General features: G+C 44.6%; 1 protein-coding gene across 6 annotated transcripts in view; it reads left to right on the forward strand.

Annotated features, from left to right (window-relative positions):
* Positions 1 to 23,128, forward strand: part of Ldah (lipid droplet associated hydrolase) — an 84,573-nt gene extending 61,445 nt beyond the window's left edge. For 3 of the 6 annotated variants that reach the window (NM_001394269.1, NM_001014075.2, XM_087553113.1), the window contains 2 exons: positions 6,987 to 7,069; positions 21,259 to 23,128. In NM_001394269.1, coding sequence (NP_001381198.1) covers positions 6,987 to 7,069; positions 21,259 to 21,450 — 275 coding nt within the window. In that variant the 3' untranslated portion in view covers positions 21,451 to 23,128. Of the gene's footprint in view, positions 1 to 6,986; positions 7,070 to 20,996 lie in introns of all 6 variants that reach the window. The other 3 variants (XM_087553115.1, XM_087553114.1, XM_087553116.1) reach the window with 1 other exon arrangement.
* The last annotated feature ends 1,206 nt before the right edge of the window (positions 23,129 to 24,334 follow it).

The raw sequence follows: 24,334 nt of genomic DNA on the forward strand, positions 1-24,334 counted from the left end.
AGTGGCACTGAGCAGCCTCTGCTGTACTCAGAGGAAGCCAGGCAGTTTAACCACAGTGCACATTCCCCTCCTCAACAAGGGCAACCAGAGCCTTCCGAGCCACATTGTTGCAGGCTCTCTCCACAGCCATAGGAGACTCACCACCTTCAGAGAGACCCTGAAACCTAGAATGAACACTCCTCGTCTCTTCAGATGACCAACTTGCAAACAGATCTATTTATGCACATGGCCCTCGCACATCTGTTTCTTCTGGTCTTCTGGTTCCTTGGCTCTAGAGCTCCGTTTCCAATATCCAAGTGGTCAGTACTTCAGTGCCCTCAGTTTTTTTCCCAGTCCTCTTGGGAGCCTCCACTCATGATTGCTTGGATAATTTAGTTGAACCTGTGAGGTGGTCATTGCCACATGTCTCAGACATCCTATGCAGCATCCCTTTCTCCTCTGTCTCACCAGTGTGCACTGCATCTGCTTGCAGCCATCATCACACACATAAACTACCTCTGTCCAGCCGCCTGTCATCCCTTTTGTGACTTCCTGAAGGGCAGTGCTCATAAGGGATGACCTCAGGCTGGTTAGTGTGAGCTGGTTAGTGAGGCTGGTTAGTGAGGTTGGTTAGTGAGGCTGGTTAGTAAGCTGGTTAATGAGGCTGGTTAGGGAGACTGGTTAGGGAGGCTGGTTAGTGAGCCCTGCCACATCGCATGTCTTGTGGATAAAGGTAGCCAGTATTCATGACATCCATCTCAGCCCTGTGGTTGTCAGGACTCTTGGAAAGAAAGGCAGGTCAGAACTCATCCCTGGTCTGCTTTTGGTTCAGCTCCACACTCCCTGCAGGCAGGCCTGCTTCCAACTCTGGTTGCCCTGCTGAGAATGACCTTTAACTTGCTGTTGACTTGCAGGCTGCCTTGCAGTGTTGGTGAATTATGTAATGTCTGTGCTCCAGGAGGAATCTTACAGAAACAAATGGAGGAAGTTTGCTAGTCCAAGCAGTAGATAATAAATCCTGCCCTGCCTAGATAGGGCAGTGTCCTTTAGTGTGGGCACACATTTTTTGTTGTTTTCAGCTCTGAAAAACTTCAAAACCTGAAAAGTTGCAGCATTTCAAGTGCTGCTGCCCTTTGGCAAAGATAGCATGCCAAGGCCTCTACTCCATCTTCCCTCTAGCATGCTGAGTGCTGTGGCATTCGAGTTCTTCTCCAGTGGAGGGAAAGAAATGTCACTTCCCATCTAGAGTGTCTCTAACTCAATTAGCATATAGCATAAACATTACCTCTGCATTCATCAGGGTAATTAGATCATAACTAGATTGTCTGAAATGTTGTTTTTAAAGACTATACATGGGTTTCCCCCCTTAATTCGACTCCGGAGTGTTTGCTACTTCATGTTTTCCCTGGAGTATATGTGCTTCCGTCTCATGAGAAATAGGCTCCCACTCAGACAGCTAAATTAGATTTTCTGATCAAAGCTAAAAGGAAATATATTTTAACTCAACAGTATCACAGGTCAAACAGTTAACTGTTTAAAATGTTTGAAGGTCTTGTTAGGCTGCACTGATGTTTTAATTCCTTTCCATTACCTAACAAGAGAAACCTAGCCCAAAACATGAGGCGCTCGCTCCTACCAGGCTGTGCTACTTCGTCAAATAACCCTGTGAAAGGAACGTTTATAATCTTCCCCTTCCTTAATCAATATGGAAATGACTCTTTAAACTGTTCAATGAGCTACTGATAGCAAGCTTCACTACAGATCAAACATTTCTTCTCAGAATATCTTCATTTAGTCCTAGAATACTGTTTTTACTTTGAAGAGACCAGACAGCTATGCGATCTGCTGTGTCATCTCAGATCACGGGGTTCATCTGTTCACAAAAGCCACTGAGGACTCAGCCTAAAACCCAAAAGGAAAAGAGCAGAAAGACTTTGTGCTGCATTTAGGGCCAAGGAATATACTGATCCTAGGAATATATTACTGTTTTTCTGAAATTTTTTACTTATGATTTTAAATTATCTTCTAGTCTAAAATGTGACAGTTGTAACATCAGCCTGCGGACCTCTAGTTACATTTTTCACTGTAGTAAACACACCGTTACTTAGGTAAGATTGTATATCTGCACACTAAATAGATGTTCATAATCACCACACAGGTAGCCTTCTCAGTGCGGCAGGTCTGACTCATAGGTAGTTTACTGGAGTCTGGCTTATAAAGAAACATAATGGAGTGCAGAAGCAAGAAACATTTTTCTAAATTATGGAGGAATTTTAGAACAGGTAAATTTCTTTTCTAAATCTTGTTTCAATGTTGTTAACACCACATTTTGCAACATTGACAAAGATGAAAAACAGTTCAAGGAAGGAAGACTAGGTAAGGTCTCCTACTAAACGTCTTTGTCTGGGTTTCTGTGTATCTAATTCTGTACAGTCTTTTTTTTTCTCCCCCCGGGGCCTCCTGGTTTATGCTACCGTGCTCTTTCTCGGTTGAACCTCTGTTCTAACTGAAGCTCTTGTCTCCAGAACCTTCCAGTCCCCTGGTCTGCCTTCTGCTCTGTTTTGCGGCTGTGCAGCCTTGCCACACCCTGCAAATCCTGCCACTCCTAGGAATAATCAGAACATGTGCAGGGAGGGGCTGTCCTCAGAAAGGCTCTTCGTTGTCCATGACACTTGTGCCTCCGTTCAGGGAAGCCTCCAATAAATATAGATGCAGAAGGATGCCTCCCCTCCTCCCCTGCCAGAGCTAAGCACCATATCTCTTTGCTCTGACCAAAAATACTCAGAAAATTCAGAGGTTCCAGCTTCATTTTTTATCTGTTGGAATTGAGATGAGCTGTAGTTACCAGAAAGTTCAGTTCCAGTGGCCACAACAGAAAGTAAGCTGTTTTTCTCATGCACCAAGAAAGAACTGCAAACACTCCATGGGGGAATGATTAGCACTCCATCCCCACAGCTAGCAGGGATAGAGGGTACCACCAGCATTTCACTCTGTTGTCCTTAGCTTCTCTTGTATTCTGAATCTCAGGCTCCTTCAACCTCTTCTCTAGCATTGACAGAAAGAAGGGTAAAGAATAGAAATAAAGCAAAAGATTGACTCCTGGCTAGAAAGAAACGTGCTCCCCATGGTCCTCTTCTTGTAGATTAGAAGCTGCATCCCTCCATATAAAGAGTCTGAAGTCATTGATTTTAACCTGGAGAGGAATTGGAGGGGAACGAGGACCTTCCTGTTGGTCTTCAGATGATTGCTTAGTGACTGCCACATCCCCACCCTAAGCTGATCCTGAGAGTCGTCGTTCATAGAGCCAGCCACGTTCCTCACACCTAACTAACCCCACTCCCTGAGACCACAGCTGATTCATCCTAGCAGGATGGCCTCAGACTCGGGCATCTCCTCATTTCTAGCCCTCTGTACCCATGATTATAATAATTCATATTTTAAATAGTTTAAAATATTGTTTGGGTGGTGGGAGCAAAAGGGACTGGCAAAGTAGTCAAGGCTAGCCTCAAACTCTGTCTACTCACAGCCGCCTGCTCAGTGCCGGGATTACAGCTGAGTGCCACCACACTGGCCTGGCGTGATCACATTCCGCACGGTAGTATATATGCCGACATACAGGAACCTTTCTACCTCCACAGTTCACCTACCCTGATTAAACTATGTCTACCTTCAGTAATTCCTTTTGCTTGAGTACCAACGATCTTTATCCTCCAAAGTGATTGCAAAAACCAAACAATTCCAGAACACTTTACTATAAATCCTCATAGCAGCAGCAGACCACACACCTCCAAAGAGCTGCACAGCTTCCACCCATCCCCACATTCTCTTTCAGAAAGTTCTCTGAGTATCCCTTTTGAACCTTCCCTTTCTTTTCATTAATGGTGCTTTTTCTTCCCTTGCATCATCTCTGGGTGTTATGAGTTAATGACTGCTGTCAAGAGAAACACTTAGACTTCTCTGTGATTACTCAACCCACCTGTGTGCCTGCCTAGCTTCTTAGTGTGCCTCGGCCTCCATTTTTGGCCTCCGTTGTGATGTCGTATGTGGACCGCGTTAAATTACACAGGTTTTTCCTCTCCCTCCCCCAACCCCCCCCCTCAAAACTACCTAGCCAAGCAGCCATCTCCCTCAGCCCTTCTCGTTCATGTCACTCAACCCTTCTTTCTTTTTATATACTTGCTGTAAGTAAAACGCTGGGTTGATGAGGCAGGGCCCCTGCTTCTAAGTTAACAAGGGAGCGGGAGAGACAGCTGTGGACAACTCAGTGCGTCCCAGCGCCTGCTGTCAGAAGGATAGATACGGCATGTAAGTAAGTGGTGGTTAGAGGAAATCAGACCTAGGTCAGTGACAGAAGAGAGAAGAGAGGATTACATGAGATTGGTCCTGAGAAGGCAGCCTTCGTTGCATGCAGACTAGGAGCACTTGGAAAAGCCAGTGGCACTAGTTACAGTGAATGCCCTCTTGGTCCTTAGCCATCAGCCCTCTCTCCTGTACATCCCATGGTGACCCTTGAAGTTTAAACATTTCAGAAGATGGTGGTAGCAAAGAAATCGAGCACTGGCTTTTTACGGATGCATTTGGGCTTTTGATGAAACCTGAGTAAATGAGCAAACATTTCCCAGGTCACCTTCCCTTCATCCTCTCATTTCCGTTCTCTGTACTGGGTCCTTCCTCCTCCACCGTATCTTAAACGCAGCCGTGCTGTGGGCATTCATTGCCAAGAACGGTGTTTTCCACCAAGGAAATTACACCTCTGTTTGGTATTATTTCTGACCACTGTACAGCACTGGGAGTATTGCTGAGGAATGACAAAGCTGCTGTTTTCTCAGAGTGTTTACTGGAAAAGAAACAGGGAGTCTTATCAAAAGAAAAGAAAAGATAGACTTAGATAGAAAATGACAAGGGAAGAAAGTAAGAGTAAAAATAGATTGGAGTCTATTCCCAAATGAAAATTTGATTTTCAGAAATATGAGCTTATCAAAATACTCGGAGTTTTTCTCCATTCAAGACTGTACTCATTTTGATGTTTGGTCATTTGCCTCCTTTTTGTTGGCTTCTAGAAGTTTTAAAATATGTCCAGGTGCCAATACTTTTGCCACACAGTGCCTATCTTTCTCCATTCTGTAGATGCTCTCCTAATGCCCAGAACAGGCAGCTGCTCTCTGAAGACCCCGACGGGCAGCCATCAGCCTGCCCACCTTCCTATGTAATGTGGCCACTGCCAACCTAGCCACGGTTCAGGCTCCAAAGGCCACTCGGAGTCCTGTGCCCACTGTACTGCTCATTAAGAGGCTTTGCCCTAGGCTGACAGAAACAGTCATGGTATTCAGTTCAGGCTGTTCCCGTGGTCTCTCAGAGGGTTCTTTCCCTGGATTCTGGCTGCTTGTCACATGACTGTGCTGGTCAGTACTGAGGGAAAGCTCAGGGGCAACCCTTTGGAACTCTCTGGAGCTTTAGGTTACAATAGCTCTCTCCTCTCCACTCCTGTCCTCTACCAAAGCCACTGCATTCGCCTACCCAGATGCACCTGTCCTTGATGCAGAATGCAACTCGTTTGTTTCAGTCAGACATGGTCAACTGCCATTGAAAACAGAGTTTATCGCTTACAGTTCCCAGTAGGGGGGTTCATGTCACATTACACAGGACTGCACAGGGAGGCACCCTGTTAGGTTAGGAAGTAGAAGGGACCGATGACCCACAGCCTGTGGTAGATGCCAGGGAAGGGTGAGATGAAGCAGGTTGGGCACCTGGGTGGGGAGACCTGGGATTGGCTCTTAGAAATTCTAAAGTCTCTGGGCGGTCTCTTGTCTGGTACCCAGCCCTGAGGTGACGTCAATTGGAAGAGGGGGATGATGCTGGGTTGCTCTGTCAAAGATGTCCAAAGCATAAATACCCAGGGTTTGAGACGGATGGGTTAGCTTACATGGGAAAGACGGGTTCACAGAAAGTCTCTATCCCTGACCTACAGAGTACTGATGACCTGGAACAGGAACTTTGATTAGCTATCTTCCACCTTGATTACACTCCAGCCTGCCAGGGCGACAGAAAGGCCAGCTGGAAGTGTGTGTTGACCAATAAGCTCCTGCATGCTAAGAGAAGGCCTAGCCAACACACAGCAGCCATGGAGGGGCCTGCCAAGGTCCCACATGTGTGGCGTGAATTCTGCTGGTTTGTAGCACTAAATGCATGACTTGCTGCCTTGTATTTGGTATTTGTTAATAAAATCTTGTAGCCAAAAAATATCTAAACTTCAGCCAGTGTTACTAAAAACTGTTTCTGAATTAAATTTGTAAAATAACCCAAAAAAGTCTTCCTCATTAAATCTGAAGTGTGTCATATTTCTAGATGTTTCCAGAGACAGAAAGTATAATCTCTTAATGAAGACTTCTGAATTGTAAAAATAGCAGCCAGTGTGTTTAAATTGCTTATTTCCAAAAAAATTTCTATTGGGAAGATCACAAGTAGATTTTTATTTCAAATGGAAATAACTTCACATAGTTCCTCCATTTCTGAGACAAATAATAAGGACCTCATTTGCCCTCTTGCCTAAAACAACTAAAAAAAAAAAACAAATAAAATGTGAAAACCATGTTTTTAAGACACTGGATGTTGGACAGTGAAGAGCAGAGATTCTGAGAAAAAGAGACAGCAATGAAGTGAGTTTTACAGTTGTCTCCTTTGCTGCTGTGCAGGGAGGGAGACCGACCACAAGTGGAGCTCTTCCCCATAGGACAGAGGGTAGTGGGCGTGGTCTTTCTCTGTGGTGCAGTGGCTTCTGAGGGTCTTGCTGGCCAGGGTAGGCTGTAACCCCTGGGGTGGCCATACCACAGATGCGGCCCTCTGTAAATACACCTTCCCTTTGCAAGCCTGCCAGCCAGCTATGTGCCTCCTTCACCCCCACCCAAAAACGAAGCCTGTGAAGTTGCTAAAAGTAATTGGACATTGATGTGTCTTCTGTCTATTGTAAGTGTTTAACTTTTTGCTGGTTGGTTGGTTTTTTAATCAAGCTAATGCTGCCTACCTCGGGGGCCAAGAAATGATCCATGTGGTGAAGAGAGATGATGGAATCATAAAGGAACTTTTACCTAAGGTAATCAACCATTTTGGGGTTGTCATTCGGGGCTAGAAATACTTCCTCAGGATACACGGCTAGAATTGGCTAAGAACTTAAAATGCTGAAGTTACACATTATCCAACCTTCTTGTGTTACCCTTGAGTTACATGGAGTAAGTAAAGCTGATTACAGCTACATACGTATATTTTGCCACTTATTTAGTTGAATTTATTTTTTTAAAATCAACACTTTCCTGTTTTAACAATGTATTGTGCTAAGAAGTATCAACAAAATAAATGAGTTATATTGAAATATAATAACTAAAACAGTGGGAAAGAACTAACATTGCATGTGACCTGATGACCACTTATCTTGTCTTTCTTATTCTCCAACATGTAAGGCTCTCCCGTCGTCACATTAAAAAGCAGCTTTCTGCTGGGGAGATGTTCCAGCAGTCTTCCAGAGAACCCAGGTTCAATTCCCAGCAGCCGCATGCCATCTTTAACTCCAGTTGCAGGGGATCTGATGTCCTCTTCAGACCTCCTTGAGCAGCAGACACTGGTGCATAGACATACATGCAAGCGCAGCACTTCTACACCATGTTCATAAAATGAAAAATAAATTTTAAAAAAGCAGCTTTCTGAGATATCAGGTGTGTGGCACCTGCAAACACTAGACTCCACACACAGATTCATTTGGAAGCACAAGTCTCTGTTTGGAATGTCCCCAAACATCCCAGTATGTGGATAGCTGTGGCACTTCTAGGACATCATCGTCTGCATCATCCCGAAGAGGATAGAGCTGCACGTTTGTTTGTTTTTAAAGATTTATTTTTATGTGTGTTGGGTTTTACTTAGATGTATGCCTGCATAAAGGCTCACATCCCCTGGAACTGGAGTCACAGACCGTTGCAAGCTGTCCATAGGTGCTAGGAATTGGACCCAGGTTCTCTGGAAGAGCAGCCAGTGCTCTTAACCACTGAACAAACCATCTCTCCAGCTCAAGTCTACACTATTTCTGTTCTATGGCTTTGGTTCCGTCAAACCCAGGGCCTTGCATGTGCTAAGGGTATACAACTTGCTGCTGAACTTGACCCACAGCCCAGAACTGCATGGTTAAAATCCCACATCCATACAAGTATTACATGGAGCTAGTCTGAATAGAGGTGTTTCATGAGTATAAATGCAAGTTAATTTTCAAAACGCTGGTGCCTGGTGCTCAGGATATAGATCAGTGGTACAGAGCCTACCTGGCATTGTACAAGGCCTGAGTTCAACCCTAGCACAGTCAGGCAAACATTAAAAGGAAAATATTTCATTAATATATTGATTACATGTTGACATATTTTAGACATATTGTAGTAAAAATGTTTAAAATACATCTAAAGTAATTTTACTCATTCCTTCATACTCTTTTTGACATCATTATTAAGATTTCCTTAAAGTATATGTGAGCCCTGCCTTACACTTTTTAAGACAGCACTGACCTAGAGCTTTACAGCTGGTGTGGAACACTGACATCTGCTGGGAACAGAACGATCCTGATGGACGACTTACTCTGACAGAGCCTGCGGTCAAATCCAGATTGCCACGGCATTGAGGGTCTCTTCTCAAGCTGTGAGACATTAGACTGAAGCTTGTCCGCAGGGCTAATTCATAGTTCTGTAACCTCCCAATACAACTTTCTGAAAGCAGGCGTTAAATGTGTTGCTTAAAAAAGATTTTATAGTATTAAAACTATTCCCTCGGACAGGGCCTTGGAAGATGCTGTGTCTGTTAGGTTTGTGCCATAGCAGTCTTTATGTTCCTTAAGCAGAAGCTGTCTAGAGATGGGCATTTTGAATGAAGAAGAAGCTGTTACTAGCTAGGTGGAGAAAACTGGGCAGGGGGGCTGCTCTCCACGGCTCTCAGACACCTCCAGCATTGAGGCTCTGAGAGAGAGCCAGAAAACAGCATTTTATTTTGTAGTTAAATTATAACCGAGTCTGTTTCCAAAATGCATTTTAGTTCTCCAAGTTGGAAGTTTGTAAAAACAATTCAACCGCCTTATAGTAAGATTGGCAGATGCTCGCTTCCAAAATTCACACTTGGGGAATGGCGGGGTCTGTCATGTTAGCGCTGGTCCTACCACCTGGGGAAGCCAGCTGTTGTAAAACACTACTCCTTCTGGATCCTGTTTGTGTGTTTGTGCTCAGAAAGAGGTCAGAGAAAGGTGCTAACTTATCCCTGTGCTGAGTTAAACCCATATGCATGAGGAATCATTCCCAGATAGTCTGCTCATGGCAACTGTGGCAGGACTGGAGTTCCCTGAGCCTTTCTCGAGAGAAATCTGGCAATGTTCTGGCAGAGTGTCAGCATTTCAGGTTAGTATTAACACAGGCTCAGGAATAAGCTAGCCAACTCCAGGGAATAATTGTGCCCCTGGGATGATAACATTAAAGGTACTGGGAGAGTTTAAAGCAAGTAGTGTGTTTTTCAGCCTGGTGGTATGCAGCTCCCTTCCTGTCATGGGATAACTCCTTACAGCCCGTCACTGAAATGCTAAACCGAAGCTCTCTACTCAGATAGGTTTGTCCCACTTCCTCAGCATTCCTAAGCGAAGTGAAGGACAGAGACACTCGACCACCACAAGACCACTTCCTGTTACATAATGAAAAGGGAGGACACGTTGCTGTAATTTAATTTTGATAAAGGTGGCTCAGCATAATGTGGAGGCTTAAGAAAGCAAGGGGACGTAACAGGGCACATCGAAAGGTGGGCATTGTCTCCCAGCCTCCCAGGATCATTTAGTCAAAGCTGAAAGCCCTGTCCTGAGACTGAAGATGTCTCTACTTTAGATGCTGTGCCCAAGGATGCTCGTGTCCATATTTCCACCTAAACAGAGGAACTCGGAACCTTCTTGCCTATTCACACTGCCCAGAGTAAGGCTATCAAACCAGCATTGATGCTAAAACCTTTTGCATTTTTCACTTTGTTCAACTCAAAACAGAGTATTTTTGTACCACCTAGCCAAGAAACCACTCAAAAACTACTCTGAAAATAGTCTTACTACCGACCACGTCATGCCGAAAGCTTCCTGGATCCATCTTCTACCCTGATTGGCTGGCGTTGGCTTGAAGTCACATTCTGATTTTCTGCCACTGATTCCCATTGTTCACACACAGAGAGGTTCTAATATACTTTAGGGAACTTACCAATTTTAGTTCTGCAAAGTCTGGGCCAACTGTCTTCCTTGCAAGGTCTGGAGATTTTATGCCCAGTATTGGACAGCTATACTGATTTACAGTCACCAATAGTGGGTAACTGCCTCCCTTTCCAGAAGAAAATGCAGCTTCATAGTTGAGTCCGGAAGAGTATAGCAGCCAGGTGACATCAGAGGTTACACTGTCTCTTCACCTGGCTAAATCCCACTTTTCCTTTAACTTGGCTCGTACTGTCCCCTCCAGGAAGTTTCCCCAGCTGCAGTCCTGCAGGCCTCCCCCTCAGCTTGCTGGCTCCCTGTTTAAAGTTATATCACATTTATCGCACACAGTATGTAAATGAACGGCCTTCCTCCCACCCTACCCCAAAGGAAGGAACTGTTATCGTCATCTGAGGCCTCCGCACAGCTCACAACTCCTGGTGGATAGTTAAGTCATTGTGCTCTAGGTAGCTGAGTGAAGAGAAAGCTTTCCCAGAGCATCGTGTACTGAAATACAGTTAGCAGAATGTTTTGAAGATCAGTCTGTGATGTAGTGCTGTGCACATCTTTATTGACACTTGGAAAAGTAAGAGGTGATGCTGCACGCCAGGAGAGGTGGCTCAGTGCTTAGTGCCACTCTGCCAGAGGACCCACATCAGGCAACTCACAACCACTGCAGTTCTGATGCCTCCGGCCTCTGGGCACCTACACTCATGTGTTTAGACACATGTTCATATACTTATAATTAAAAATCAAATAAAATTAAAGATCTAAAACAGTCAAAGTTGCTACTGTGAGTTTGTAGTAATGAGTATAAATCATCTTTTAGTCATCTACAGTAAGTTTACTGTGATTTGAATTATATAGTGTATCAGTAACATAGTGGTTGATTGCCTGTATTTATAATTGAAAGAAATAGCAACTTTATACTCCTAAACACTGGATCTAGTTGGGCCTGTAAACTCCAAGGTAAAAGACTCACATTAGGGAAAGAGACTGGATAGCATGATGTCTGGGTTGGACACTAATTAAGTCATAAGGAGACAGCATCTAGAACAGTGATTCTCAACCTGTGGGTCTCGACCCCTTTGGTAGTTGGAGTGCTCTTTCATAGAAATCGTCTGAGACCATCAGAAAACACAGACATTTACATTGATTCATAGCAGTAGCAAAATTGTAGTTAGGAAGTAGCAACAACAACAAATTTAAAGTTGGGTCACCATAGCATAAGGAACTGTGTTAAAAGGGTCACAGCATTAGGAAGGTTGAGAACCAATGACTTTGAGTGATATTGCAAATATTTGACAGCCACATGATCTAGCCACTGACCAATCAGAACCCAAAGCAGCTGCCAACAGCTCGGGTATCCCAGTATGTATCAATCATCCCTAAACATGTGATGAGCTTACCCCATGAGGGGGATGGTTTTGGGGAAGGTTTTGGAAAACAGTTACATTTTAGGTGGCGTGTCTATTCACAGGCCTCTAGGAGAGTGGAAGCCGTGGGTTTGGGGATGAAAGGGTTTGAGGGGAAGACTCAGAGGCACTTAGTGGGAATGGGATATTGGCAGATGGGCTGAAGGATCTGAGACCATTGCTCTTGCTCTGGATTTTGTTGTAAGGGAGGATTGGGGGTAGCCCCAGGCTATGGGAGAGCTTGGCACTTGTGTATGAGGTACTCGTGGCATATCCAAGTGAGTACATGCCCAGATGTGTGCTGTTTATGAAGCTTAAAAAGAGGAGTCTGGCTCCATTTTGGTTGTGGCAGGATAGGCCTATGGCTGAAGCTGTGAGTGTGTATAGCAGCTGCCTACGGAAGTCTGCAGTATAAAGAAGGAGACCATCTAAAGATTGATGTTTGAGAACTCCAAATAGATTGGACCAGAAAAGAAACTCCTCCCGTCACATAATAGTCAAAACACCAAACGCACAAAATAAAGAAAGAATATTAAAAGCAGTAAGGGGAAAAAGGTCAAGTAACATATAAAGGCAGACCTATCAGAATCACACCAGACTTTTCGCCAGAAACTATGAAAGCCAGAAGATCCTGGACAGATGTCATTCAGACCCTAAGAGAAAACAAATGCCAGCCCAGGTTACTGTATCCTGCAAAACTCTCAATTAACATAGATGGAGAAACCAAGATATTCCATGACAAAACCAAATTTACACAATATCTTTCTACAAATCCAGCACTACAAAGGATAATAAATGGTAAAGCCCAACATAAGGAGGCAAGCTATCCCCTAGAAGAGCAAGAAACTAATCGTCTTGAGGAGAAAAGCACACAAACATAACCTCATATCCAAATATGAATATAACAGGAAGCAATAATCACTATTCCTTAATATCTCTCAACATCAATGGCCTCAACTCCCCAATAAAAAGACATAGATTAACAAACTGGATACGCAACAAGGACCCTGCATTCTGCTGCCTACAGGAAACACACCTCAGAGACAAAGACAGACACTACCTCAGAGTGAAAGGCTGGAAAACAACTTTCCAAGCAAATGGTCGGAAGAAGCAAGCTGGAGTAGCCATTCTAATATCAAATAAAATCAATTTTCAACTAAAAGTCATCAAAAAAGATAAGGAAGGACACTTCATATTCATCAAAGGAAAAATCCACCAAGATGAACTCTCAATCCTAAATATCTATGCCCCAAATACAAGGGCACCTACATATGTAAAAGAAACCTTTCTAAAGCTCAAAACACACATTGTACCTCACACAATAATAGTAGGAGATTTCAACACCCCACTCTCATCAATGGACAGATCATGGAAACAGAAATTAAACCGAGACGTAGACAGACTAAGAGAAGTCATGAGCCAAATGGACTTAACAGATATTTATAGGACATTCTATCCTAAAGCAAAAGGATATACCTTCTTCTCAGCTCCTCATGGTACTTTCTCCAAAATTGACCATATAATTGGTCAAAAAACGGGCCTCAACAGGTACAGAAAGGTAGAAATAATCCCATCTGTGCTATCAGACCACCACGGCCTAAAGCTGGTCTTCAATAACAATAAGGGAAGAATGCCCACATATACGTGGAAATTGAACAATGCTCTACTCAATGATAACCTGGTCAAGGAAGAAATAAAGAAATTAAAGACTTTTTAGAATTTAATGAAAATGAAGGTACAACATACCCAAACTTATGGGACACAATGAAAGCTGTGCTAAGAGGAAAACTCATAGTGCTGAGTGCCTGCAGAAAGAAACAGGAAAGAGCATATGTCACCAGCTTGACAACACACCTAAAAGCTCTAGAACAAAAGGAAGCAAATACACCCAGGAGGAGTAGGAGGCAGGAAATAATCAAACTCAGAGCTGAAATCAACCAAGTAGAAACAAAAAGGACCATAGAAAGAATCAACAGAACCAAAAGTTGGTTCTTTGAGAAAATCAACAAGATAAATAAACCCTTAGCCAGACTGACGAGAGGACACAGAGAGTGTGTCCAAATTAACAAAATCAGAAATGAAAAGGGAGACATAACTACAGATTCAGAGGAAATTCAAAAAATCATCAGATCTTACTATAAAAGCCTATATTCAACAAAACTTGAAAATCTGCAGGAAATGGACAATTTCCTAGACAGATACCAGGTACCGAAGTTAAATCAGGAACAGATAAACCAGTTAAACAACCTCATAACTCCTAAGGAAATAGAAGCAGTCATTAAAGGTCTCCCAACCAAAAAGAGCCCAGGTCCAGACGGGTTTAGTGCAGAATTCTATCAGACCTTCATAGAAGACCTCATACCAATATTATCCAAACTATTCCACAAAATTGAAACAGATGGATCACTACCGAATTCCTTCTATGAAGCCACAATTACTCTTATATCTAAACCACACAAAGACCCAACAAAGAAAGAGAACTTCAGACCAATTTCCCTTATGAATATCAACGCAAAAATACTCAATAAAATTCTGGCAAATCGAATCCAAGAGCACATCAAAACAATCATCCATCATGATCAAGTAGGCTTCATCCCAGGCATGCAGGGATGGTTTAATATACGGAAAACCATCAACATGATCCATTATATAAACAAACTGAAAGAACAAAACCACATTTCATTAGATGCTGAGAAAGCATTTGACAAAATTCAACACCCCTTCATGATAAAAGTCCCGGAAAGAATAGGAATTCAAGGCCCATACCTAAACATAGTAAAAGCCATATACAGCAAACCAGTTGCTAACATTAAACTAAATGGAGAGAAACTTGAAGCAATCCCACTAAAATCAGGGACTAGACAAGGCTGCCCACTCTCTCCCTACTTATTCAATATAGTTCTTGAAGTTCTAGCCAGAGCAATCAGACAACAAAAGGAGGTCAAGGGGATACAGATCGGAAAAGAAGAAGTCAAAATATCACTATTTGCAGATGATATGATAGTATATTTAAGTGATCCCAAAAGTTCCACCAGAGAACTACTAAAGCTGATAAACAACTTCAGCAAAGTGGCTGGGTATAAAATTAACTCAAATAAATCAGTAGCCTTCCTCTACACAAAAGAGAAACAAGCCGAGAAAGAAATTAGGGAAACGACACCCTTCATAATAGACCCAAATAATATAAAGTACCTCGGTGTGACTTTAACCAAGCAAGTAAAAGATCTGTACAATAAGAACTTCAAGACTCTGAAGAAAGAAATTGAAGAAGACCTCAGAAGATGGAAAGATCTCCCATGCTCATGGATTGGCAGGATTAATATAGTAAAAATGGCCATTTTACCAAAAGCGATCTACAGATTCAATGCAATCCCCATCAAAATACCAATCCAATTCTTCAAAGAGTTAGACAGAACAATTTGCAAATTCATCTGGAATAACAAAAAACCCAGGATAGCTAAAACTATCCTCAACAATAAAAGGACTTCAGGGGGAATCACTATCCCTGAACTCAAGCAGTATTACAGAGCAATAGTGATAAAAACTGCATGGTATTGGTACAGAGACAGACAGATAGACCAATGGAACAGAATTGAAGACCCAGAAATGAACCCACACACCTATGGGCACTTGATTTTTGACAAAGGAGCCAAAACCATCAAATGGAAAAAAGATAGCATTTTCAGCAAATGGTGTTGGTTCAACTGGAGGTCAACATGTAGAAGAATGCAGATCGATCCATGCTTATCACCCTGTACAAAGCTTAAGTCCAAGTGGATCAAGGACCCCCACATCAAACCAGATACACTCAAACTAATAGAAGAAAAACTAGAGAAGCATCTGGAACACATGGGCACTGGAAAAAATTTCCTGAACAGAACACCAATGGCTTATGCTCTAAGATCAAGAATCGACAAATGGGACCTCATAAAACTGCAAAGCTTCTGTAAGGCAAAGGACACTGTGGTTAGGACAAAACGGCAACCAACAGATTGGGAAAAGATCTTTACCAATCCTACAACAGATAGAGGCCTTATATCCAAAATATACAAAGAACTCAAGAAGTTAGACCGCAGGGAGACAAATAACCCTATTAAAAAATGGGGTTCAGAGCTAAACAAAGAATTCACAGCTGAGGAATGCCGAATGGCTGAGAAACGCCTAAAGAAATGTTCAACATCTTTAGTCATAAGGGAAATGCAAATCAAAACAACCCTGAGATTTCACCTCACACCAGTGAGAATGGCTAAGATCAAAAACTCAGGTGACAGCAGATGCTGGCGAGGATGCGGAGAAAGAGGAACACTCCTCCATTGTTGGTGGGATTGCAGACTGATACGACCATTCTGGAAATCAGTCTGGAGGTTCCTCAGAAAATTGGACATTGAACTGCCTGAGGATCCAGCTATACCTCTCTTGGGCGTATACCCAAAAGATGCCCCAACATATAAAAGAGACACGTGCTCCACTATGTTCATCGCAGCCTTATTTATAATAGCCAGAAGCTGGAAAGAACCCAGATGCCCTTCAACAGAGGAATGGATACAGAAAATGTGGTACATCTACACAATGGAATATTACTCAGCTCTCAAAAACAATGACTTTATGAAATTCGTAGGCAAATGGTTGGAACTGGAAAATATCATCCTGAGTGAGGTAACCCAATCACAGAAAAACACACATGGTATGCACTCATTGATAAGTGGCTATTAGCCCAAATGCTTGAATTACCCTAGATGCCTAGAACAAATGAAACTCAAGACAGATGATCAAAATGTGAATGTTTCACTCCTTCTTTAAAAGGGGAACAAGAATACCCTTGGCAGGGAATAGAGAGGCAAAGATTAAAACAGACACAGAAGGAACACCCATTCAGAGCCTGCCCCACATGTGGCCCATACATATACAGCCATCCAATTAGACAAGATGGATGAAGCAAAGAAGTGCAGACCGACAGGAGCCGGATGTAGATCTCTCCTGAGAGACACAGCCAGAATGCCGCAAATACAGAGGCGAATGCCAGCAGCAAACCACTGGACTGAGAATAGGACCCCCGTTGAAGGAATCAGAGAAAGAACTGGAAGAGCTTGAAGGGGCTCGAGACCCCTTATGAACAACAATGCCAAGCAACCAGAGCTTCCAGGGACTAAGCCACTACCTAAAGACTATACATGGACTGACCCTGGACTCTGACCTCATAGGTAGCAATGAATATCCTAGTAAGAGCACCAGTGGAAGGGGAAGCCCTGGGTCCTGCTAAGACTGAACCCCCAGTGAACTAGATTGTTGGGGGGAGGGCGGCAATGGGGGGAGGGTTGGGAGGGGAACACCCATAAGGAAGGGGAGGGGGGAGGGGGATGTTTGCCCGGAAACCGGGAAAGGGAATAACACTTGAAATGTATATAAGAAATACTCAAGTTAATAAAAAAAAAAAAAAAAAAGATTGATGTTTGGCCATTCCAAGTTAAAGATTAGGGGAAAGGAACCGGGGAATATGAGAAGAGAGGCGGGGAGGGGCATAAGGTGAGCTCTGGAACAGAGTAAGCCAAGGGAGGAAAATCACCTGTGTGGTGACTTGAAGCTATGACCCAGATCTGCGCGGGATCCTCCAGGGTCTGCTGTGCTTTTCCAGGCACCTGGTGTATCTGAAGTAACAAGAAGGCCAGCGTCCCCTTATTCTGTCCTTGTTCTAAACTATAAGGGGATCCATGTCTCCTTCATAGGAAAGTGAACTCGTGTTTGCTTATAAACTCACAGTTTTCATTTAAAACTCACTTAGGAGGGAAATTGTAAAGTGCCGTGACCATCCTTGGCCCAAGCTTATGGAAACAGCTGTTGTGTGCGACTTCCAGGCTGAGTCCAAGTGTCACTCTGGGCCCACAGGAGTCTTCAGTTCTCAAACGCAGCACAGTGGCCGCAACCCCTGCGAGAAGCCTGGCAGCTGTGGCAGGGCAAGGTGGTACTTCCTCTGCGCCAGGCCAGGCTACCACGTGGCTTAAAGGAGGGAAAGTACTGGGGGAGTGGGGGGAGTCTGCCCTAGCTCTGTCCCAACCCTCTGCTTAGCCTGCCTTAGCCAGAGGTGTGTGCTGCTTGTGGGAACAGCCCTAGTACAGTGCTGCCTGCCGACATTTGCACAATGGCCATGCAAATCCTTCTGACATGCACACGTCCTGCTCGGTGGAGCATAGGAAAGTGCTCCCTGGACCAGCTCACCAAGACTGCCTTTCCGCCAAGCCCTGCTCTGAAACGGATTGTGTTAGTTCTGCCTGTTTAACTTGAAACCTGTCCAGAATGTCGTGATCATCCTGGAAATAGATAGGCTTGTTTTTATCTCCGCCACGTTGACCCCGGGCGCTTCATCCAAAGGGGTTGCATTAGCACGCTCTTGGGTTCTCTAGGGAAGCCTGGCTGAGAGGAGGTGAGTACTGGACAGCAGAGTCCTCAGGGCCGCAATCCAGGTTCAAACTCAAGCTCCTCCACGATGCCATTCCCCATCAATAAAATCATTTACAGTTAACTTATATTCTCAGATAGCTGTGCTGAAGTGGTAGTTATACTTCCTGTTTTATCACTTAGACCTCACACAGTGCCCAGTGTATATCAGGCATTCAGTAAGCTTTCATTATCACTCATATAAAGTCCAGATAGACCTCTGAGTACATTGTTAGAAGCCTGGTCACTTTTACATGCTTCTGTAATGAGAGTTCTTGAGAGGCAGGTGTTGTTAACATTAAGTGTGTGACTGGGCCCTGGATGTCCAGTCCGCTGCTCCACAGAAGATACCCAAGGGAGCCAGCTGTATTTTGGGGTCCATGATGAGGAGGAAACTGTTAGTGAATTTTGACCAGGTCTGGGCTCAGTCCTCAAGTGCAGGGGATTCGGATGAGCTGGACTGTGTCATTTCTCAGTTTAGTTTGTCTACTCAAGCACATCCATGTGAAGCAGCAGAAATGTAGGAGGATAAACTGCCTTCCAGGGCCTCATACTCAGCTGCCTCTGCAAAGGAAGCTGCCCTGGGTCAGCTTCTCACTGTGGCCTCACGTAGTTCAGAAGAAGCTACTTGCTAGATGACTTGGTACAAGCTTCCGTAGGGAGAAGAGAAACTATGGCCTGTTGAGTGTTTAATCGTGCACACCTTGGATGCATAGTTGCTCAGCTGGCAGAAGCTGCAGCAGGCAGAACCATGCTCGGCCCTGCTCCCTTGGCACCTCTGTTCCCGCTGCTCCTCTGGTGCCAGTAAGTGGAAGCAGTGTTTTATAAATAAGGAGCACTGTATTTTCTCCTCTGTCCCTAAAATGAGGTCTTTTTTAATAAAAAGTACTGCTATGGTATTTTACTATGAAGGTCTAATAACCTGCTTGATCCCCAGGACCTACATAAAGATGGAAGGAGAAAACCAGTTCTACAAAAGTCCACTGACACGCGCGCGCGCACACACACACACACACACACACTCAACACATTCACACACACACTCACATACACACACTCAACACATTCACACACACACTCACACACACACTCAACACATTCACACACACACTCACACACACACTCAACACATTCACACACACACACATTCACACACACACATTCACACATACACACACACCACACGCACTCACACACACACACTCAACACATTCACACACACACTCACACACACACACTCAACACATTCACACACACACTCACACACACTCAACACATTCACACACACACTCACACACACACTCAACACATTCACACACACACTCACACACACTCAACACATTCACACACACACTCACACACACACTCAACACATTCACACACACACTCACACACACATTCACACACACACATTCACACATACACACACACATTCACACACACACATTCACACACACACGCACATACACTCACACACATTCACACACACACGCACACACACACTCACACACACACTCAACACATTCACACACACACTCACACACACATTCACACACACACATTCACACATACACACACACCACACGCACTCACACACACACACATTCACACACACACGCACATACACAGACACACACACATTCACACACATACACACACTCACACACATTCACACATACACACACCACACGCACACACACTCACACACACACACACTCAACACATTCACACACACACTCACACACACACACTCAACACATTCACACACACACTCACACACACACTCAACACATTCACACACACACTCACACACACACACATTCACACACACACATTCACACATACACACACACCACACGCACTCACACACACACACTCACACACATTCACACACACACGCGCACACACAGACACACACACATTCACACACATACACACACACTCACACACATTCACACATACACACACCACACGCACACACTCACACACACGCATTCACACGCACGCACGCACACACACTCTCACGCACACACACACACTCTCACGCACACACACACACTCACACACATTCACACACACACACTCACACACATTCACACACACACATACACACATACACACACACTCACACACATTCACACACACACATACACACATATACACACACACTCACACACATTCACACACACACATACACACATACACACACTCACACACATTCACACATACACACACGCATGCACGCACACAGACACACACACAGACACACACATTCACACGCACGCACGCACACACACACTCGAGCACACACACACTTATTTTTCAGGTTTTTAATCATCACTGTAACATTCTGAATGTGATTTTATCCTTTTGCTTCTTTGTAAAGACTTAATAGAATGGAGTACAGCAGCTTAGAATATAGCATCTGTATGGTACACACTTCTATTTTATGTGCACGTCCAGATAAATCTCCAGAACAGTCTTTTTTTTTTTTTTTTTTTTTTTGGAGCTGGGGACCGAACCCAGGGCCTTTCGTTTGCTAGGCAAGCGCTCTACCACTGAGCTAAATCCCCAACCCCCAGAACAGTCTTAGTAATGCCTCAGAAGAGGCTCTGTTGCCACTCAGCCTTGTTGATATCAAGTAAAGAATGAGGTGATGTGCTCTCCCTAAGTTTAGCACACTCTCCTGTCACAGCGTCACAGACTCTTAGAATGCTGATCATGTCTCATCTGCTACATTGAGAAGCCAGAGGCAATCTGACTTCTTTATATCCATTCAGCAAACCTGTCCATGTGTCTAGGGAAGGGCTGTGTGAAAGCAGTAAGTTTGTAGTCTCTAGTCTTTCAGTGACTGTGTCTGCTTAACTGTCTCCCTCCCCCTCCCCCCTCCCCCCCTCCCCTCTCCCCCCCCTCCCCTCCTCCCTGTTCCACTCCAGCCTCAGAACTCATGACCTTTCCAGGTGTTCCTCCAGTCAGAGGGATCTGCCGCACCAAGTCTCCAGGTGGTTTCTCCCCGTCACATTCCCTTAATGAACCCTGTGGTCTCTGAGGGCTGGGGGGATGGGGTGAGGGGGTGCAGCGGGGGGACCTTAGGACCAGTGGGCAGAGTCCGACAGGTGCTGCCCTCAGGGCCCTGCAGACCACTGGTATCAGTTGCTGTTGGGACGGGAAGGTAAAATGCTGTTTCTTTTCTTTCAGCTTACATTTTACTATGGTAAAACAGATGGCTGGTGTCCAGTAAACTACTATGAAGACATGAAGAGAGATTTTCCAGAAGCCAATCTTCACCTCTGTGAGAAAGGAATACCCCATGCTTTTGTTCTCGGTTTTAGCCAGGAGATGGCTGCCATGGTTGCTGACTGGATAAACAATAGACTGCCCAAAAAATAAGTACTGTCCCAAGGGGGAACAAGAGCACCCACAGGCAACACATAGAAGCTGTAGGTGTGCTCTGCTTAGGGGTAAATGTTTAATCTTAATGCTTGAAAGAAAAATTGAGACCCTCTTGTCTTAGAGATTACCAGCTCCCAGGCCCTGTGTTAAGACTAAAGTGAACACAGCTAATGACTCATTCCATGGAAGAGCAATAAGCAGAGGATGCTGACGGTGCACTTTGGAGAAACCCAGTTCAGGGGAAACCATTTCAGACTTCATACAGGTCCTGGCTGAGATCATCAGCAGGATCTTCGTGGTCCACCTGCAGTACACCAAACATCAGGTTTGCCCGACACTCCTCTACTAACCAGACAGGGTTGCTGGAAGATCCTGACTCTATCCTGCCACAGGATAGCTAACAGGCTGCTCCTGACCCCTGAAATGCCAGGTCCCTGCAGGCTCTTCCAGAGCGAGAAGGGAGGGATGAAGAGTCCACATCGGATTTGTATGGGCATGGGATTTCTTGCCAGTGCAATCCGCCAGTGACGCTCCATGGACAGGAAGCAGTGAGCCACCCTAGCCATTCACGATGCCGTTAGCTACCTTGTGACTCTTCCCTTCTCAAAATCTCCTAGAACATAAATTTGGAAAGGTGTTTTAAATTGTTAAGTAAAACACTAGCATAATTTCATTCCCCACGTGCCTAAACTTTATTGATCGGAAAGAAATGATTTTTCAAATGAACAGAATCCTGCAAGCCATTAAATTTTTATTACTTCACTTCTGAAAGCATCAAAGTCGAGTAGAAAAGCATATTCCTGACTAAGAAGCAGAGGGGTGCATCCTCCAAACACACTGAACAGCTATGCGGCCTTACCTTAACTGACTCAATCCTGAGATCTCGGAGGCCAGTTAAACCCAGCCGTCTGTAGTAACAGTTGAACAGTTAGTTGGAAGCATTCCATTTTCTTGTAGAAAAAAAGCTCTCATAACAGTATCATTCCTCAAGGGCAGTGAGATGGTCCTTCCTCTCAAAGACCTAAGGCACTGATGAAAGATTTGGCTCTGGTGTGCTGCCAGCCCAGTGGTGAGAGAGGAGTAGTTCTCATCGCTCGGCATGGCTTCCACATAGGAGCTCAGCTTCTCCAGACAAGGAGTGCTCTCAGTCCAGGAAGACACCGTGAGGGTCCTTACTGTGTTTGCACAAGGAGGCCTCCTGCAGAGCTGACCTGGGAAGCCAGGATTCTTGCTCTGAGTGCCCCGCTTATAGAACAGGCTTGATCAGTAGTGGGAATCAGTACATAGAAACAAATCCTGGGGGGGCTGGAGAGGTGGCTCAGCGGTTAAGAGCACTGACTGCTCTTCCAGAGGTCCTGAGTTCAAATCCCAGCAACCACATGGTGGCTCACAACCATCTGTAATGAGATCTGATGCCCTCTTCTGGTGTGTCTGAAGACAGCTACAATGTACTCATATATAATAAATAAATAAATAAATAAATAAAAAGAAAGAAACAAATCCTGGTAAATCAGACCTAGTGGAACAAAAGAGTAGCATTCGTAGCTCTCTCTTAGAAATTATTTTACATTACTCTTTGTTTCCCAAATCCTGTTTAAAAGGCCCTGGTTCCTCATTCCTACTCCTCACCTAATCACCAAACAATATTTTATAATAAATTTCTCACCCGCAGTCACTGCTGTGTCTGGTCTGGTTTCTGTGCTGTAGGCAAGGATACAGAATAAGCAGTTTGCCTGGGCTGCACTCAGCTATTAAATGTGCTTCTGTCACTGCACTTTTGGAAGAGGAAAGAATCGGGTTTTAGGACAGGGACCTTTAAGAATTACACAGAGCATCTGGAAAGGTGGTTCAGTGGTTAAGAGTACCAGCTACTCTTCCAGAGGACAGCACCCACACCCCAATTCCTAGAACCCACATGTCTGCTCACAACAATCTGTAACTCCTGTTTCAGAGGAGAGTAACACCCTCTTCTGGCCTCCCCAGGCACCAGAAATGTGCTTTGAGACCATCTTGAAGTACGTGGCAAGACCCCGTCGGAAACATAAGAAGAGAGGGCAAAAGACAAAAATAGATAAGGAGTGGCTGAGACCCACTTTCGAGGAGCTTTGCCTTATGGTCCAGTTAACCACATGATGGTCGCTGTGATCTTCATGGCGCTTATTATAAAGATGTCTAATGCTGGGTGAAAAGCATCAGAACCTGATCCAGGCCCAATGGTGATTCCTAGTCTGTCTTGAGCCATGAAAGAACCTCCTGAGGCAACTCACGCAGGCACACATCCATGGTCCTCTCAGCGTCTTTGATCCCAACACCAGGGAGAAAGAGGCCAGAGCCCAGATCTCTATGAGTTGAAGAACCGCCTGGTCTACAGAGAAACCCTAGAAAGAGTCCTTCCCACCCTGAGCCTCTTAACTGCTCACCTATGAAGCTGGGGTAATACCAGCCTGGTTGGGGTTTTTGTTGTTTGTTGGTTTGCTTGGGGAGATCAAAGATGTTTTGTTCATTACAAAACAATGAGTTCATGCATGTAGCAGTCAGCAAAGTGTCTGGCCAGCCTGCTCTAAAAGCTCCTAAAGGGAGAGACTGGCAGCCTCCTTCAGTCTCACCAGTGAAGTAGCGGTACCTATGCTGTCACCCAGGTTGTAAGGACACTTGTGGTCTCCAAGCTTCCGGACCTTGCTCCTATTCCGGTGTGACATACTAACCTCGCTCAGCCTCTGGCCTGGGTTAGACAGTCTCCACACACACAGCCTAGGATGCTCTTAGAGTGGGCTTAGAAAAGATGGCGGAAACACAGAGCCATCTCTGTCCCTGGTCCCCTCCAGGGCACAGAGGAGAGGATATACTTGGGCTCCTCCACTTAGGGGTGTGGCTTAAGGAG

The sequence above is a fragment of the Rattus norvegicus genome, chromosome 6, assembly GCF_021556685.1.
Source record: "Rattus norvegicus strain SHRSP/BbbUtx chromosome 6, alternate assembly SHRSP_T2T, whole genome shotgun sequence".
NCBI lineage: Eukaryota > Metazoa > Chordata > Mammalia > Rodentia > Muridae > Rattus > Rattus norvegicus.